Raw genomic sequence first — 17,944 nt, forward strand, 5'->3', positions numbered from 1 at the left:
TGCTGTACAATCCAATCCTAGCAAATTACAGTCATGGATGCATGTACCTGCGGAAGCCCGCAGCCATTTTTTGGTCATGATGACTACATTTAATAACACACCAGCCTGATGGTTGTAAAAAGGTCCGATTCTGCAGAAGTTGTTTGTGCTTATCACCGAGAGCCACGGACCGGGGCTGGGGAAGAGGGAATTCGGTCTGTTGTAGCTGGAACTGAACATCTCAAACAAAAAACAGGAACTCTATTAATGGTGAACACAAATTTATAAAAGAGTTGCCGTTTGTAGGGCGTTAGTTTTACCTGTGTCAGACGGGAGCGGGCTCTGAGAACTCTTTAACTATTAAAATACCAGCCCGTCTCCTCACTGCCTCAACACCCCACTTGCGTCCTCCATTACAGCCGCCGCCGCGCAACCCTCTGGCGTCATCGAATCATGCGCATTAACCTTTCAACTTTACACCGCCGAGTTTTAAAAAACGCAATTTAAAACGAATTGCCATTGGACAAGGCTGAACCTCGTGTGATAAAAGTGTTAAAAAAAGTCACGGTTTAGTTCTTGAAAGATTTATAATTTGATTCGGTTCGGACGTTTACACAGATGTGGATGACGTACTGCACAGAGAGTCACTCGCTCGGTTGGATGGAAGCTGACGCCGCTTGATTCCTGTTCGTAGTCGGTGAACAGCGGCCCAGCGCCGCCGGGAAATGACCGGCGCACCGTCTGTGTGTGTTCAGTAGTCAAGCCCGCACTCTTGTCCGGTTGCTGAGCTTGGGCCCGCGGCCGCCGTCAGCCAGGAACATGAACTGGATCTTCCCGTTGTCGAAAAGCGGCGGCGGACACCTGCCGCCTCTCACCAGCTTACAGCAGCAGCGCCAGCGGCAGATCGAGTCGGTGAAAGCCTCGCACAGCGGGTGAGTGAGGAGCCCGGCCCGGTTTGTGTTGGTGTTCGGGGGCTGTGCTGACTGCGCTCGGCGTTGTAAACAGAGCGGTTGCGGCCCCACTCACAGCAAATGGGAGAGTTTACAGCGGAAATGTTTCCGGGAAGGTCAATCAGCGATCCGTTTTCCCGAAAGATTTCTCCCGTGTGTCTCTGTGCATTTGTGTCTGAGAGATTATATATAATCTTAGGTGAACATATATAAACCTATATATGAACTATAGGTTTATATGTTCATTCGTCAGTTACGTTGAAAAGCAAGAAACTCATCCCCCTCATCCCACCCAAGTGTTTGTGCCTAACGTGTTAGAATTAATGATAGCAAAATACTGCAGATGCTGGAAATCTGAAATAACAACAGAAAATGCTGGAAAAACTCAGCAGGCCAGGCAACATCCGTGGAGAGAAATTAGAGTCGACGTTTCGGGTCGAAACCCTTCTTCAAAACTGGAAAGGAAATGAAATAGATCGAAAGGAGGGCTGGGGAAGGAACAAAAGAAGTGAATAGACATTAGGCACTTTGCAGCCTTCCGGACTCAATATCGAGTTCAACAATTTCAGATCCATACCTCGGCCCCTATTACATTTTTTTTTATTTGGTTTTTTTTCCCCACCCCTTTGTTTTGGGTTTTCCCTCCCACTTTCCTCTTTTTTTTCACATGGCAGTTGTCTCTCATTCTGCCAGTACATTTCACACCTAATCTGAGCCGTCTTTTGTCTCTTTACTAGTCCTATCACCATCTCGTCTCGTTTTGAATACCTCTTAATGTCTATTCACTTCTTTTGTTCCCTCCCCAGCCCCCCTTTCGATCTATTTAATTTCCCTTCCAGTTTCGAAGAAGGGTTTCGACCCAGAACGTTGACTCTAATTTCTCTCCACGGATGTTGCCTGGCCTGCTGAGTTTTTCCAGCATTTTCTGTTGTTAGGAGTAACGTATGGGTACTATAATTTCAGGAAATCTCTCATTTCTAACTTTAAAAAAAATATACATCTCGATATGACAACATGAATGAGCATAGCATATATTCAGCGGCACACGCTTTTATTCAGCACAATGGTCATTCTAACACTGTCGAAATTTTGTCACAGGTAATATTTGCATAACTACGGTAATTGAAAGCAAAATGATTACTTGACAAGTGGTATTAGAGGCATATGTTTTTGAAAGGACCATAAAGAAGCGATAGCATATATACTGTACTACAAATAATATTACATGTCTTTGGTAGTTCTGTACAAATGTGACTCCTGATTATTCAATTATTTAATATGTCAGTTTAATGGTAATTGGAAGAACGATGTGTACTAAGCATGAAGGTTATGTAATTTGGAGAAAGGAATATTTTCTTTCCATCATGATGTTTGTGGTCAGTGCCATGACACATGTAACAGGTCTTATAGTTCCATAAAGTAACAACAGAAAATGCTGGAAAAACTCAGCAGGCCAGGCAACATCTGTGGAGAGAGAAATAGAGTCAACGTTTCCGGCCGAAACCTTTTGTCAAGACTGAAAAAGCACAGGAAATGAAACAAATTAAAAGGCCAGTTTGGGGGCTGGGAGAGAACAAAAGAGAAGTGAAGAGACATTAAGAGGTATTCAAAACGAGACGAGATGGTGACAGGACTAGTGGAGACAAAAGACAGCTCTAGATTAGGTGTGAAATGCGCTGGCAGAATGAGAGACAGCTGCCATGTGGGAGAGAAAAAAATGGGGGAGGGCCAAAACAAAGGTGTGGATAAAAAATATAAGTAAAAATGTAATAGGGGCCGAGGTTATGATCTGAAATTGTTGAACTCGCTATGGAGTCCGGAAGGCTGTAACGTGCCTAATTGGCAGATGAGGTGCTGTTCCTCGAGCTTACATTGAGCTTCTGTGGAGCTCAGGGTCATCCTTCCGGTCGCCTGTCATTTTAATTCACCGCCCCATTCCCACTCCGACCTCACCGTACTCGAGCTCTTGCATTGCTGCAGAGTGACCAAGGCTGGGAGCTGAATATCCAAGGATATTCGCTATATAGGAAAGACAGGCGAAAAGGAAAAGGAGGTGGGGTGGCCTTGTTAGTAATGTGGAAGCTGCCTCCGCAAGATGCAGCAAATCCATTGGCAGGATAGGTACACCAACGTCAGTGTTCTCGCTCAGGCCAACATCCCCAGCATCGAAGCTTTGACCACCCTCGATCAGCTCCGAAGGACGGGTCACATCGTCCACATGCCCAATACAAGACTCCCAAAACAAGCTCTCTACTCGGTGCTCCGACACTGCAAGAGAGCCCCAGGTGGGCAGAGGAAATGCTTCAAGGACACCCTCCAAGCCTCCTTGGAAAAAGTGCAACATCCCCACTGACACCTGGGAATCCCTGGCCCAAGACCGCACAAAGTGGATGAGAAGCATCCGGGAAGGCGCCGAACACCTTGAGTCTCTTCGCCGAGAGCAAACGGAGGCCAAGCGCAAGGACCGCATGTCAACCCAAGCACCCCACCCACCCGCCCCTTCAACCACCGTCTGCCCCACCTGTGACAGAAACTGTAGGTCTCTCATTGAACTCCTCAGTCACCTGAGAACTCATTTTTAATGTGGAAGCAAGTCATCCTCGGTTCTGAGGGACAGAAGAAGAAGAAGAAATCGGAGCAATAGTGAGAAAGGATATTGGCTCAGAAAATCAAGATGTAGAATCAGTCTGGGTGGAGCAAAGAAGCACCAAGGGGCAGAAAACATTGGTGGGAGTTGTCTATAGACCTCCAAACAGTAGTGGTAATGCAGGGGATGGCATCAAACAGGAAATTAGAAATGCATGTAACAAGGGTACTACAGTAATCATGGGTGACTTTAATCTACATATTGACTGGCCAAACCAATAGCAATAATACTGTGGAGGATGAATTCCTGGAGTGTGTACAAGATGGTTTTTTAGACCAGTACATTGAGGAGTCAACTAGGGAACAGGCTATCCTAGATTGGGTATTGTGCAATGAGAAGGGGTGAATTAATAATCTTGTGCGGGGTCCTTAAGGGAAGAGTGACCATAACATGATATAATTTTTCATTAAGATGGAAAGTGAAGAAGTCCAATCCGAAACTAGGGTCCTAAATCTAAACAAAGGAAACTACGAAGGTATGAGGAGTGAGTTGGCTATGATAGATTGGGGAGCTTCATTAAATGGCATGATGGTGGATAGGCAATGGCTAACATTTAAGGAAGGAATGCATGAATTGCAACAGTTATACATTCCTTTCTGGCACAAAAACACAAAAGGAAAAGCAGCCCAACCATGGCTAACAAAAGAAATTAAGGATGGTATTAGATCCAAAGAGGAGTCATATAAAGTTGCCAGAAAAAGTAGCAAGCCTGAGGATTGGGAGCAGTTTAGAATTCAGCAAAAAAGGACCAAGAGATTGATTAAGAGGGGATAAATAGAGTATGAGAGTGAACTTTCAAGGAACATAAAAGCGGACTGTAAAAGCTTCTACAAGTATGTAAAAAGAAAAAATTAGTGAAGATAAATGTAGGTCGCTTACAAACGGGAGAATTTATAATCGGGAACAAGGAAACGGCAGAGCGATTAAACAAATACTTTGGTTCTGTCTTCACGGAAGAGGACAGAAATAACTTCCCAGAGAGGGAGGAATTAAAGGAAATTAGTATTAGTAAAAAAATAATGTTGGAGAAATTAATGGGACTGAAAGCTGATAAATCCCCAGGGCCTGATAGTCTGCATCCCAGAGTACTAAAAGAGGTAGGTTGGAGGGTATCAAATGTAACCCTGCTATTTAAAAAAGGAGGGAGAGAGAAAACCGGGAACTACAGACCGGTTAGCCTAACATCAGTAGTAGGGAAAATGCTAGAGTCTATTATAAAGGATATGATAACAGGACACTTAAAAAAAAAAAAAAATATCAACGGGATTAGACAAAGTCAACATGGATTTATGAAAGGGAAAACGTGTTTGACAAACCTACTGGAGTTTTTTGAGGATGTAACTGGTAGAATAGATATGGGAGAACCAGTGGATGTGGTGTATTTGGATTTTCAGAAGGCCTTTGATAAAATCCCACATAAGAGGTTAGCGTGCAAAATTAAAGCACATGGGATTGGGGGTAATATACTGGCATGGATTGAAAATTGGTAAACAGAGTAGGAATAAATGGGTCTTTTGCAGGGTGGCAGGCGGTGACTAGTGGGGTACCGCAGGGATTGGTGCTTGGGCCCCAGCTATTCACAATATATATCAATGATTTGGATGAGGGAACCAAATGTAATATTTCCAAGTTTGCTGACGACACGAAACTAGGTGGGTTTGTGAGTTGTGAGGAGGATGCAAAGAGGCTTCAAGGCGATTTAGACAAGTTGAGTGAGTGGGCAAATACATGGCAGATGCAGTATAACGTGGATAAATGTGAAGTTATCCACTTCAGTAGGAAAAACAGAAAGAGAAACATAGAAGATAGGAGCAGGAGTAGGCCATTCGGCCCCTCAAGCCTGCTCCGCCATTCAATGAGATCATGGCTGATCATCCAAATTCAGTACCCTGTCCCTGCCTTCTCCCCATATCCCTTGATCCCTTTAGCCTTAAGAAATATATCCAACTCCTTCTTGAATATATATTTAATGAATTGGCCTCCACTGCATTCTGTGGTAGAGAATTCCACAGGTTCACCACTCTTGGGTGAAGAAATTCCTCCTCATCTCTGTCCTAAATGGCTTACCCCTTATCCTTAGACTGTGACCCCTGGTTCTGGACTCCCCGGCCATCGGGAACATCCTTCCTGCATCCAGTCTGTCCAGTCCTGTCAGAATTTTATAAGTTTCAATGAGATCCCCTCTCATTCTTCTAAACTCCAGCGAATATAAGCCCAATCGACCCAATCTCTCCTCATACGTCATTCCTGCCATCCCAGGTATCAGTCTGGTGAATCTTCGCTGCACTCCCTCCATGGCAAGAACATCCTTCCTCAGATAAGGTGACCAAAACTGCACACAATACACAAGGTGTGGTCTCACCAAGGCCCTGTATTATATAGAGTATTATTTAAATGGTGCTAGATTGGGAAATGTTGATATACAAAGGGACCTGGGTGTCCTTGTACACCAGTTACTGAAAGCAAACATGCAGGTGCAGCAAGCAGTTAGGAAGGCAAATGGTATGTTGGCCTTCATTACAAGAGGATTTGAGTACAGGAGCAAGGATGTCTTACTACAGTTGTACAGGGTCTTGGTGAGACCACACCTGGAGTACTGTGTGCAGTTTTGGTCTCCTTACCTAAGAAAGGATATACTTGCCATAGAGGGAGTGCAGCGAAGGTTCACCAGACTGATTCTTGCGATGGCAGGACTGTTGTATGAGGACAGATTGGGTCGACTAGGCCTGTATTCACTAGGGTTTAGAAGAATGAGAGGGGATCTCATTGAAACGTATAAAATTCTGACACGGCTAGACAGACTGGATGCAGGGAGGCTGTTTCCCCTGTCTGGGGGGTCTAGAACGAGGGGTCACAGTCTCAGGATACGGGGTAGGACATTTGGGACTGAGATGAGGAGAAATTTCTTCACTCAGAGGGTGGTGAACCTGTGGGATTCTCTACCACAGAAGGCTGTGTCGGCCAAGTCACTGAATATATTTAAGAAGGAGATAGATAGATTTCTAGACGCAAAAGACATCAAGGGGTATGGGGAGAGAGCAGGACTATGGTATTGAGATGGAGGATCAGCCATGATCATATTGAATGGCGGAGCAGGCTCGAATGGCCTACTCCTGCTCCTATTTTTCTATGTTTCTATGAGAAGGGAACAGAGGGTTATGCTGAGAGAGTTAGATGAGGAAAGACTAGAGGAGGCTCGAGTGGAGCATAAACGTTGGTATGAACTGGTTGGGCTGAATGGCCTGTTTCTGTGCTGTGTATCCTATGTAGTCCTAAGTTGGCAGAACTTGGTACCGCTGGCTTTTATCACTCTAAAGCAGATAACTGAATAAACCTGAGAAAAAGCACTCTAATTTTCTTAACTGGCACACAACAGAATCTAGAAAAGATTGAGAATACTAAATGTACAATTAATTTGGAATGTTAAAAGGGAAACAATCATAAATTAACAGTGGTGTAATAAAGCAGAAAAGCACAAATTTAGAATTTATGTTTGTGAATCATTTTAAAGAAGTTTCAGAAAGGGTCGAATGATGTCAACAGTGGGTCACATGACTAGTAGGGATTTAAATAAAAGCACAGCTATTGGCTCTAAAAAAAAATTTTAAGTTTTTGGCCACAAGATATTGATGCACAATCAGGCATGTTCCTTTACAAAATGAAACCAGAGACTAAAGTTAATAAGTCATATTTCACATGAACATTAAATCAAGTATTTTAATTACAAGACAACATCTTATTCCTTTATGTGAATACACAATTTCACATGAGCATTATTGAAACATGGTTTTTCTAAATAGATAGATTTCTAGACACAAAAGGCACCAAGGGGTATGGGGGGAGAGTGGGAATATGGTATTGATGGAGGATCAGCCATGATGGTATTGAATGGTGGAGCAGGCTCGAAGGACTAAATGCCCTACTCCTATTTTTCTATTTCTATGTTTCTAGGTACATTCCCACGAGGGGGAAAGGTAGGACAACCAAAGTCAGAGTTCCCTGAATGACGAGAGAGAGAGAGTAAAATGAAGCAGAGAGAGAGTAAAATGAAGCAGAGTGAGCGAGAGTAAAATGAAGCAGAGAGAGAGAGAGAGTAAAATGAAGCAGAGAGAGAGAGAGAGAGTAAAATGAAGCGGAGAGAGAGTAAAATGAAGCAGAGAAAGAGAGAGAGTAAAATGAAGCAGAGAAAGAGAGAGAGTAAAATGAAGCAGAGAGAGAGTAAAATGAAGCAGAGAGAGAGTAAAATGAAGCGGCGAGAGAGAGTAAAATGAAGCAGAGAGAGTAAAATGAAGCAGAGAGAGTAAAATGAAGCGGCGAGAGAGAGAGAGAGTAAAATGAAGCAGAGAGTAAAATGAAGCGGCGAGAGAGAGAGAGTAAAATGAAGCAGAGAAAGAGAGAGAGAGTAAAATGAAGCAGAGAGAGTAAAATGAAGCGGCGAGAGAGAGTAAAATGAAGCAGAGAGAGAGAGAGTAAAATGAAGCAGAGAGTAAAATGAAGCGGCGAGAGAGAGTAAAATGAAGCAGGGAGAGAGTAAACTGAAGCGGAGAGGGAGAGTAAACTGAAGCGGAGAGGGAGAGTAAACTGAAGCGGAGAGGGAGAGTAAACTGAAGCAGAGAAAGTAAAATGAAGCAGAAAGAGGGGGTGTATGACAGATGTAAGTTTGAAAATACAAGCGAGAACCAGAATGAATATAGACAGTCAAAAAGGAAATGAGGGGCAAAGAGAGATTGGTAAGCGGTGGGGTGGGGCCGATTAGGGACCAAAATGGAGACCTACGCATGGAGGCAGAGGGCATGGCTGAGGTACTAAATGAGCACTTTGCATCTGTCTTTACCAAGGAAGAAGATGCTACCAAAGTCAGAGTGAAAGAGGAGGTAGTTGAGATACTGGATGGGATAAAAATTGATATAAGTGGAGGTACTAGAAAGCATAGCTGTGTAGATAAATCACCAGGACCAGATGGGATGCATCCTAGGACGCAGAGGGAAGTAAAGGTGGAAATTGCAGAGGTACTGGCCATAATCTTCCAATCCTCCTTGGATACGGGGGTGGTGCAAGAGGACTAGAGAATTGCAAATGTTACACTCTTGTTCAAAAAAGGGTGTAAGCATAAGCCAAGCAGCTATAGGCAAGGCAGTTTAACCTCAGTGGTGGGGAAGCTTTTAGAAACGATAATCCGGGATAAAATTAAGTCACTTGGACAAGTGTGGAATAATTAAGGATAGCCAGCACAGATTTGTTAAAGGCAAATTGTAGTTAACTTGATTTGAGTTTTTTGCTACGGTAACGGAGAGTGTTGATGAGGACAATGCGGTTGATGTGGTGTACATGGACTTCCAAAAGGTGTTTGATAAGGTGCCACATACAGGAAACTTTGTGTTATCCGGAGGCTAAGTGTCCGGCAAGCTCGAGCCACCGGCAAAAATCAGGAGCTGTTTTGTTAGTTTTTTTTTCTTCTCGTGGCTTTTTTCAACAGTCAGGCTCTGGAAAGTCTCTCTGAAGCTGTTGCTAAGCTACAGAGATGCTTCCAAGGTACGGGCCGACTGTTTAGAAGCTGTTGCTAAGCAACAGTGTTTGTTGTCAGATACGGAGATGAAAAGCTCCGTATGCTTCAACATTAACGCTGGTGTGTCCGGCAGTTTTGAGGGAACGGCAACAGCTCGGTCCCGTCGGTGCCGGATAGCACAAAGTTTCCTGCAATAGGCATGCCAGCAAAGTTGAAGCCCATGGAATAAAAGGAACATTCGCAGCATGGATACAAAATTGGCTAAGTGACAGGAAACAGAGAGTAATAGTCAACGGTTGTTTATCGGACTGGAGGAAAGTACACAGTATGTCCTGTCCACAAAAGGTAGGACAAATCCAATCCGGCCAATTACCGCCCCATCAGTCCACTCTCAATCATCAGTAAAGTGATGGAAGGTGTCATCGACAGTGCTATCAAGCAGCACTTACTCACCAATAACCTGCTCACTGATGCGCAGTTTGGGTTCCGCCAAGACCACTTAGCTCCCGACCTCATTGCAGCCTTGGTCCAAACATGGACAAAAGAGCTGAATTCCAGAGGTGAGGTTAGGCTTGCCAGCAAAGTTGAAGCCCATGGAATAACATGAAGGCAGCATTTGACCGAGTATGGCATCAAGGAGCCCTAGTAAAACTAGTCAATGGGAATCGGGGGAGGGGGGCGTACTCTCCTCTGGTTAGAGTCATACCTAGCACAAAGGAAGATGGTTGTGGTGGTTGGAGGTCAATCATCACATCCCCAGGACATCGCTGCAGGAGTTGTTCAGGACAGTGTCCTTGGCCCAACCTCCTTCAGCTGCTTCATCAACGACCTTCCCTCCAACATAAGGTCAGAAATGGGGATGTTCGCTGATGACTGCACAGTGTTCGATGCCATTCACAGCTCCTCAGATAATGAAGCAGTGCATGCCTGCATGCAACAAGACCTGGATGACGTTCAGGCTTGGGCTAATAAGCGGCGGATAACATTTGCGCCACAGAAGTGCCAGGCAATGACTATCTCCAACAAGCGAGAGTCTAACCACCATCCCTTGACATTCAATAGCATTACCATCGCCGAATCCCCCACATTCAACATCCTGCGGGTCACCATTGACCAAAAACTTAACTGGACCAGCCACATAAATACAGTGGCAACAAGAGCAAGTCAGAGGCTAGGTATTCTGCAGCGAGTGTCTCACCTCCTGACTCCCCAAAGCCTTTCTACCATCTACAAGGCACAAGTAAGGATTGTGATGGAATACTCTTCACTTGCCTTGATGAGTGCAGCTCCAGCAACACTCGAGAAGCTCGACACCATCCAGGACAAAGCAGCCCACTTGATTGGCATCACATTCACCACCTTAAACATTCACTTCCTCCACCACCAGTGTACCATGGCTGCAGTGTGTACCATCTACAAGATGCACTGCAGCAACTCGCCAAAGCTTCTTCGGCAGCACCTCCCAAACCCGCAAACTCTTCCACCTAGAAGGACAAGGGCAGCAGACACATGGGAACACCACCACCTCCAAGTCGCACACCATCCTGACTCAGAAGTATATCGCTGATCCTTCATCGTCACCTGGGTCAAAATCCTGGAACTCCCTATCTAACAGCACTGTGGGAGTACCTTCACCACACGCACTGCAGCGGTTCAAGAAGGCAGCTCACCACCACCTTCTTGAGGACAAGTAGCGATGGGCAATAAATACTGGCTTTGCCAGCGACGCCCACATCCCATAAACAATTTTTTTTTTAAAACAGTGGTGTTCCCTGGGGTCAGTACTAGGACCACTGCTTTTCTTGATATATATTAATGACTTGGACTTGGGTGTACAGGGCACAATTTCAAAATTTGCAGATGACACAAAACTTGGAAGTATAGTGAACAGTGAGGAGGATAGTGATAGACTTCAAGAGGACATAGACAGGCTGGTGGAATGGGCGGACATGTGGCAGGTGAAATTTAACAGTAAAGTGTGAACTGCTAGATTTTGATAGGAAGAACGAGGGGAGGCAATATAAACTAAAGGGTACAATTCTAAAAGGGGTGCATGAAGAGAGAGACCTGGGGGTATAATGTGCACAAATCATTGAAGGTGGCAGGGCAGGTTGAGAAAGCGGTTAAAAAAGCATACGGGGTCCTGGGCTTCATAAATAGAGGCATAGAGTACAAAGTAAGGAAGTTATGATGAACCTTTATAAAACACTGGTTCGACCTCAACTGGAGTATTGTGTCCAATTCTGGGTATCGCACTTTAGGAAGGATGTGAAGCCCTTAGAGAGGGTGCAGAAAAGATTTACAAGAATGGTTCCAGGGATAAGGGACTTCAGTTACGTGGATAGACTGTAGAAGCTGGGGTTGTTCTCCTTAGAGCAGAGAAGATCGAGAGGCGATTTGATAGAGGTGTTCAAAATCATGAGGGGTCTAGACAGAGTAGGTAGAGAGAAACTGTTCCCATTGGCGGAAGGGTCGAGAACCAGAGGACACAGATTTAAAGTTATTGGCAAAAGAACCAAAGGCGACCTGAGGGAAAACTTCTTTACACAGCGAGTAGTTAGGCTCTGGAATGCACTGACTGAAAGGGTGGTGGAGGCAGACTCAATCGCGGTTTTCAAAGGCGAATTGGATAAGTACCTGAGGGAAAATAAATTGCAGGGCTACGGGGAAAGGGCGGGGGAGTGGGACTAGCTGAAGTGCTCTTGCAGAGAGCCAGCACGAGCTCGATGGACCGAATGGCCTCCTTCTGTGCTGTAACCATTCTATGATTCTGGGTTACACCACTCCTGCCTTCATGATAATTAAGAATTGAAATTCTTACTTTTTGACGTGGGGATGATTTGTGGATACACTAGCAGAAGTTATTAAAAACCCATTGGTTTCTGGGCTTAGTTTTTACTTCTCTAAATCATTCAGATTGTAGTAACTAAGATGTTGATGTCCCTTTTACTTTCACCTTGATTACTTGGATCGTTTGAAATGGGAGGAATTTAGGTTTTGTTGCTGATATCCATCTCACCCTAGAAGCTTCAAATTAAAAATGCACTCCGGTCTTTGCTAAACATGAGCATTTTCATCTGGTTATTTTTTTTTTTAAAAACATGTTTCAATAATGCTCATGTGAAATTGTATATTTACATAAAGGACTAAGATGTTGTCTTGTAATTAAAATACTTGATTTCATGTTCATGTGAAATATTAACTTTAGTCTCTGGTTTCATTTTGTAAAGGAACATGCCTGATTGTGCATCAATATCTTGTGACCAAAAACTTTTAAAAAAAAATTAGAGCCAATAGCTGTGCTTTTATTTAAATCCCTACTAGTCATGTGACCCACTGTTGACATCATTCGACCCTTTCTGAAACCTCTAAAATGATTCACAAACATAAATTCTAAATTTGTGCTTTTCTGCTTTATTACACCACTGTTAATTTATGATTGTTTCCCTTTTAACATTCCAAATTAATTGTACATTTAGTATTCTCAATCTTTTCTAGATTCTGTTGTGTGCCAGTTAAAAAAAATTAGTGCTTTTTCTCAGGTTTATTCAGTTATCTGCTTTAGAGTGATAAAAGCCAGCGGTACCAAGTTCTGCCAACTTAGGACTACATAGGATACACAGCACAGAAACAGGCCATTCAGCCCAACCAGTTCATACTAACGTTTATGCTCCACTCGAGCCTCCTCCCGTCTTTCCTCATCTACTCTCTCAGCATAACCCTCTGTTCCCTTCTCCCACACATGCTTATCTAACCGCCCCTTAAATACATCTATAATATTCGCTTCAACTACTCTCTGTGGTAGCAAGTTCCACATTCTCACCACTGTCTGGGTGAAGAAGTTTCTTCTGAATTTCCTATTTGATTTCTTGGTAACTATCTTATATTGATGGCCTCTAGTTCTGCTCTTCCTCTCAACTTGGGCAAGGTAGAGCTCTGCACATGTGCACTTAAATCCTGTCTTGTGGGCTTACAAGTAAAAACATTAAAGCAATCCAGTGGAAAGCTTTGGAACTTACATAGAAATGTATTTAACAGTTAGGAGGATAGTAGCAGAATTCAGGAGGACATAGACTAACTTGTGAAAAGGGCAGACACGTGGCAGGTGATATTTAATGCAGACATGTGAAGTGATGCTTTTTGGAAGGAAGAATGAGAAGAGGCAATATGAACTAAATGGTAAAATTATAACGTGGGTGCAGGAACAGAGAGCGTGTACGTACACAAATCTTTGAAGGCAGCAGGACAAGTTGATAAGGATTTTTTTTTTAAAAAGCATATGGGATCCTGGGCTTTAGAATTGGACAAATGTAAGAAGTCACACAACACCAGGTTATTGTCCAACAGTTTTATTTGAAATCACAAGCTTTCGGAGCGCTGCTCCTTCGTCAGGTGAAGTGGAGAGATGCATAAAGACACAGCTTATATAGTCAGAGAATAATGCCAGATGATTACAGGTAATCTTTCTAACTGCCATTTGTCGCACCTCGGCAGGGAGATAATCACAGTGATCAAAGGTGTGAATGGTGTCCAAACAGGTTAGTCAGGAAAACATTACATCAAAGAACAATGAGGTGGGGTCACAAGGGGTCAAATGTTGCAGATGCTGGGGTCTGTATGGAAAAACAAAAAACAGACCGAAAAACATTTTTTTTGCTGGAAATCACAGCAGGTCTGGCCGCATCTGTGTAGAGAACAAGCCAACGACGACTCGAGTCTGGGTGACCCTACGTCCGGTGGGGTTACATGTAGCGTGACATGAACCCAAGATCGCGGTTGAGGCCGTCCTCATGAGTGCGGAACTTGGCTATCAGTTTCTGCTCGACGATTTTGCGTTGTCGTGTGTCTCGAAGGCCGCCTTGGAGAATGCTTACCCGAAGATCGGAGGGTAAGCATTCTCCAAGGCGGCCTTCGAGACACGACAACGCAAAATCGTCGAGCAGAAACTGATAGCCAAGTTCCGCACTCATGAGGACGGCCTCAACCGGGATTTTGGGTTCATGTCACGCTACATGTAACCCCACCGGACGTAGGGTCACCCAGACTCGAGTCGTCGTTGGCTTGTTCTCTCTACACAGATGCGGCCGGACCTGCTGTGATTTCCAGCAAAAAAAATGTTTTTCGATCTGTTTTTTGTTTTTCATACAGACCCCAGCATCTGCAACATTTGACCCCTTGTGACCCCACCTCATTGTTCTTTGAAGTAATGTTTTCCTGACTGACCTGTTTGGACACCATTCACACCTTTGACTGCTGTGATTATCTCTCTGCCGAGGTGCGACAAATGGCAGTTAGAAAGATTACCTGTAATCATCTGGCATTATTCTCTGACTATATAAGCTGTGTCTTTATGCATCTCTCCACTTCACCTGACGAAGGAGCAGCGCTCCGAAAGCTTGTGATTTCAAATAAAACTGTTGGACTATAACCTGGTGTTGTGTGACTTCTTACATTTGTCCACCCCAGTCCAACTCCGGCATCTCCACACCATGACTACTTTAGAAATGGAAGCATAGAGTAAAAAAGCAAGGAAGTTATGCTGAACCTTTCTAAATCACTGGCTAGGCCTCAGCCGGCGTATTGTCGAATTCTGAGCATCGCACTTTAGGAAGGGCGTCAAGGCCTTGGAGGAGGTGCAGAGGAGATTTACTAGAATGATACCAGGGATGAGGGACTTCAGTTATGTGGAAAGACGAGAGAAGCTGGGATTGTTCTCCTTGGAGCAGAGAAGGTTAAGGGAAGATTTAATAGAGGTGTTCAAAGAGGGTTCTGATAGAGTAAATAAGGAGAAACTGTTTCCAGTGGCAGAAGAGTCGGTAACCAGAGGACACAGATTTAAGAGAATTGGCAAAAGAACCAGAAGGGAGATGAGAATTTTTTTTTTTTTTACCCAGCAAGTTGTTGTGATCTGGAATGCACTGCCAAAAATGCTGGTGGAACCAGATTCAATAGTAACTTTCAAGAGAGAATTGGATATGTATTCAGAAAGGAAAAATTAGCATGGTTATGGGGGAAAGTGTGTTATGGGGTGTGGGACTAATTGAATAGTTCTTTCACGATGGAACGAATGGCCACCTTCTGTGCCGTATGCTTCTATGATAATGTAAAACAAGGTTACACTGCAGTAGGAGTAAATTGGCACAGCAGGCAGTGGAAACCAGTTTTCTAACCAATCAGCAGGGGTGACTCATTTGGCTGTAAACAAACAAACAGTATAAAAAGACCAGTCCTAGTGCGAGCAAGCACTGAGCGCGAGTCATCAAAGAGTGCTGTGAGTTTGGGTAAGTGTGAGTTTGGGTAAGTGGGGTGTTAGGTGCTCTTTTCAAACTTTAACTCTGTGGGTTGTAGTTAATAAGGCCTTTCTGGTGCAGAGTGACTGTTGGTAAACCATTTAACTGGTGTAACTAGAGGGATTGATTTAATTTAAATCCAATTAATTAAAGGGGATACTAGCATCTAAAATCGGGCAGAGGGTGTCCATAACTAACAATAAAAAATTTAATTAATTACATAGAATGGAGCAGGTGATGTGTTACTGTTGCGAGATGTGGGAGCCGGTGAACCCCATTGAGGCTCACGGTGATTACGTCTGTGACAAGTGTCTGCTGCTACAGGAACTCCAGCTCCGTGTTGATGAGCTGGAGTCTGAGCTTCAGACACTGCGATACACCAGGGAGGGGGAGAAGTACCTGGATTCTGTGTATCAGGAGGTGGTCACACCTATGAAGTTAATTAATTCAGATGTAGCCCATGGTCAGGGACAGGACGGTGTGACTACAAGTGAGGCAGGTACGGGGATCCAGGAGGTAGAGCTGGAGGAGCCGCAGCCCTTGCTCTTGTCCAACAGGTTTGAGGTTCTTACTCCCTGTGGGGACAGGAGCAGGGACTGCAGGGAGGATGAGCAACCTGGCTACAGCACCGTGGAACAGGGGGCCATTCAAGAGGGGGGAGTAAATAGAAATGTTGTAGTGGTAGGGGATAGTATTATTAGGGGGATAGATAGAGTTCTCTGCAGCCGAGAGCGAGAGTCATGAAGGCTGTGTTGCCAGGGTTAAGGACATCTCTGGGCTGGAAAGAAACTTGCAGTGGGAGGGGGTGGATCCAGTTGTCGTGGTCCATGTTGGTACAAACGACGTAGATAGGACTAGGAAGCCGGTTCTGTTAAAGGAGTATGAGCAGCTAGGGGTCAAATTAAAAAACAGAACCTCAAGGGTAATAATCTCTGGATTATTACCTGAGCCACGAGCGAATTTGGCTAGGACAAATAAAATTAGAGAGTTAAATGCGTGGCTCAAAGACTGGTGGGGGAGAAATGGGTTTTGCTTCCTGGGACACTGGCACCAGTACTGGGGCAGGAGGGAGCTGTTCTGCTGGGACGGGCTTCACTTGGCCAGTGCTGGGACTAGAGTCCTGGCGGATCATATAACTAGGGCTGTAGAGAGGGCTTTAAACTAACTAGTGGGGGGGAGGTTCCTAGAGAGCAAATAATAAAAATGACAACAGAGAAGGTCATAGACTTAGGTAGCAGTGGGGAAATTAAAAACCAGAGCGTGTCAGGAAGGGGCAGAAGGTATGGAGTAAAAGGTAAAGTAATAAAAAGGGCAAAAGCAGGAACTAATTGTCACAAAATATCTTTGAAAGTTCTCTATCTGAATGCACGTAGCATTCGTAACAAAATAGACGAGTTAATGGCACAAATAACTACATATGGGTATGATCTTGTGGCCATTACAGAAACATGGCTGCAGGCTGACAATGCCTGGGAATTAAACATACCAGGTTATTTAACGATCAGGAATGACAGGCAGGAAGGAAGGGGAGGTGGGGTGGCTATGTTAATAAAGGAAGGAATCACTGTAATACAGAGAAATGATATTGGGTCAAAAGATCAGGATAATGAAACAGTTTGGGTGGAGGTAAGGAATAATAAGGGGAAAAAAACACTAGTGGGCGTAGTCTATAGGCCTCCGAACAGTGGCAACTCTGTTGGACGGAGTATCAATCAGGAAATAGTTGAGGCTTGTAATAAGGGAACATCTATAATTATGGGGGATTTTAACTATCATATTAATTGGACAAATCAAATTGGGCAGGGCTGCCTTGAGGATGAGTTCATTGAGTGTATTAGGGATGGGTTTCTTGAGCAGTATGTAACTGAACCGACCAGGGGGCAAGCAACCTTAGATCTGGTCCTGTGTAACGAGACAGGATTAATTAAAAATGTCCTAGTAAAGGATCCCCTTGGAATGAGTGACCATAACATGGTTGAATTCCATATTCAATTAGAGGGTGAGAAGGTTGGATCTCAAACAAGCGTGCTAAGCTTGAATAAAGGAGACTATGAAGGTATGAGAGCGGAATTGAGTAGAGTGGATTGGGAAAATAGATTAAAGGGTAAGACGATACATGATCAGTGGTGTACATTTAAGGAGTTATTTTAAAACTTCCAAAAAAAATATATTCCACTGAGAAGAAAAGGGTGTAAAAGAAAAGACAGCCATCCGTGGCTAAGTAAAGAAATTAAGGATAGTATTCGACTAAAAACAAGGGCATATAAGGTAGCCAAATCTAGTGGGAGGATAGAGGATTGGGAAAACTTTAATAAAAGACAGCAAAAAATAACAAAAAGATTGATTAAGAAAGGGAAGATAGATTATGAAAGTAAATTAGCAAAAAATATAAAAACAGATAGTAAGAGTTTTTATAGGACAAACAGGGGGCTATAGGGGGGGTGGAGCTAAACACGATCAAAATCACTAAGGAAATGGTACTCGGTAAAATAATGGGACTCAAGGTGGATAAATCACCTGGACCTGATGGCTTACATCCTAGGGTCTTGAGGGAAGTGGCGGTAGGGATTGT

At 44.0% G+C, this 17,944-nt stretch overlaps 2 protein-coding genes across 5 annotated transcripts in view; one reads left to right on the top strand and one right to left on the bottom strand.

The window, feature by feature from the left end:
• LOC147123317 (CCR4-NOT transcription complex subunit 7) overlaps positions 1 to 504 on the bottom strand; it is a 50,406-nt gene extending 49,902 nt beyond the window's left edge. For all 3 annotated transcript variants that reach the window (XM_085970725.1, XM_085970736.1, XM_085970746.1), the window contains exon 1: positions 300 to 504. The gene's annotated coding sequence lies outside the window, so the exon portion shown is untranslated. The remainder of the gene's footprint in view (positions 1 to 299) is intronic.
• A 123-nt stretch (positions 505 to 627) lies between these two features.
• vps37a (VPS37A subunit of ESCRT-I) overlaps positions 628 to 17,944 on the top strand; it is a 59,947-nt gene continuing 42,630 nt past the window's right edge. Inside the window, exon 1 of one of the 2 annotated variants that reach the window (XR_015074220.1) lies at positions 628 to 911. Coding sequence is in view for 1 of the 2 variants with exons in the window: in XM_085970708.1 (XP_085826834.1) it covers positions 799 to 911 (113 nt within the window). In the remaining variant the exon portion in view is untranslated. The remainder of the gene's footprint in view (positions 912 to 17,944) is intronic. The other variant, XM_085970708.1, reaches the window with a different exon arrangement.

This window comes from Somniosus microcephalus, chromosome 2 (assembly GCF_052327205.1).
Source record: "Somniosus microcephalus isolate GS21.2 chromosome 2, FLI_Smic_1.0, whole genome shotgun sequence".
Classification (NCBI taxonomy): domain Eukaryota; kingdom Metazoa; phylum Chordata; class Chondrichthyes; order Squaliformes; family Somniosidae; genus Somniosus; species Somniosus microcephalus.